Source organism: Plasmodium reichenowi, chromosome 11 (assembly GCF_001601855.1).
Source record: "Plasmodium reichenowi strain SY57 chromosome 11, whole genome shotgun sequence".
NCBI lineage: Eukaryota > Apicomplexa > Aconoidasida > Haemosporida > Plasmodiidae > Plasmodium > Plasmodium reichenowi.
The window spans coordinates 898,757-899,205 of record NC_033656.1 but is presented as its reverse complement, the minus strand read 5'-3'; the positions used below and the strand labels follow the sequence as shown (position 1 = coordinate 899,205).

The 449-nt window shown below is 16.7% G+C and overlaps 1 protein-coding gene across 1 annotated transcript in view; it reads left to right on the top strand.

Moving 5' to 3' along the window:
- Positions 1-45: 45 nt before the first annotated feature.
- The window catches only part of PRSY57_1123700 (hypothetical protein), a gene marked incomplete at both ends in the record, with an annotated part of 969 nt that continues 565 nt past the window's right edge, over positions 46-449 (top strand). Inside the window, 2 exons of the mRNA XM_020114952.1 lie at positions 46-117; positions 243-449. Coding sequence (XP_019970322.1) covers positions 46-117; positions 243-449 — 279 coding nt within the window. The remainder of the gene's footprint in view (positions 118-242) is intronic.

The window sequence follows — 449 nt, the reverse complement described above, 5'->3', positions numbered from 1 at the left end:
TATTTTTTTTTTTTTTTTTTTTTTTTTTTATGTACATTTATAAAGAACTGGAGATAAATTGTAGTGATTATGTAAGGAATATAAAAAATAAATTATTTCAAGAAGATATTAGTAAAGGTATGTTATATGTATATTTATTATTATGTGTGTATAACATTTAAAGTGATATATATATATATTATATTTATATATATATATTATTATTTATTTATTTTATTATTATTTTTTTTTTTCCCCCTAAGCCTTAAATGTCCGATTTATTTATATGGGCAAAATATTAGATGACAAAAAAAAACTAGAAGACTACTTAAATTTTTATAATCAGGATATTTTAATAAATAATAAAATTACAAATATATTACATGAAAATAAAAAAGGATATTCTACAAAAAAAATCCTAAATGATATTAATAATGCACATGTAAATACAACATCCAAAGAAAATGCAT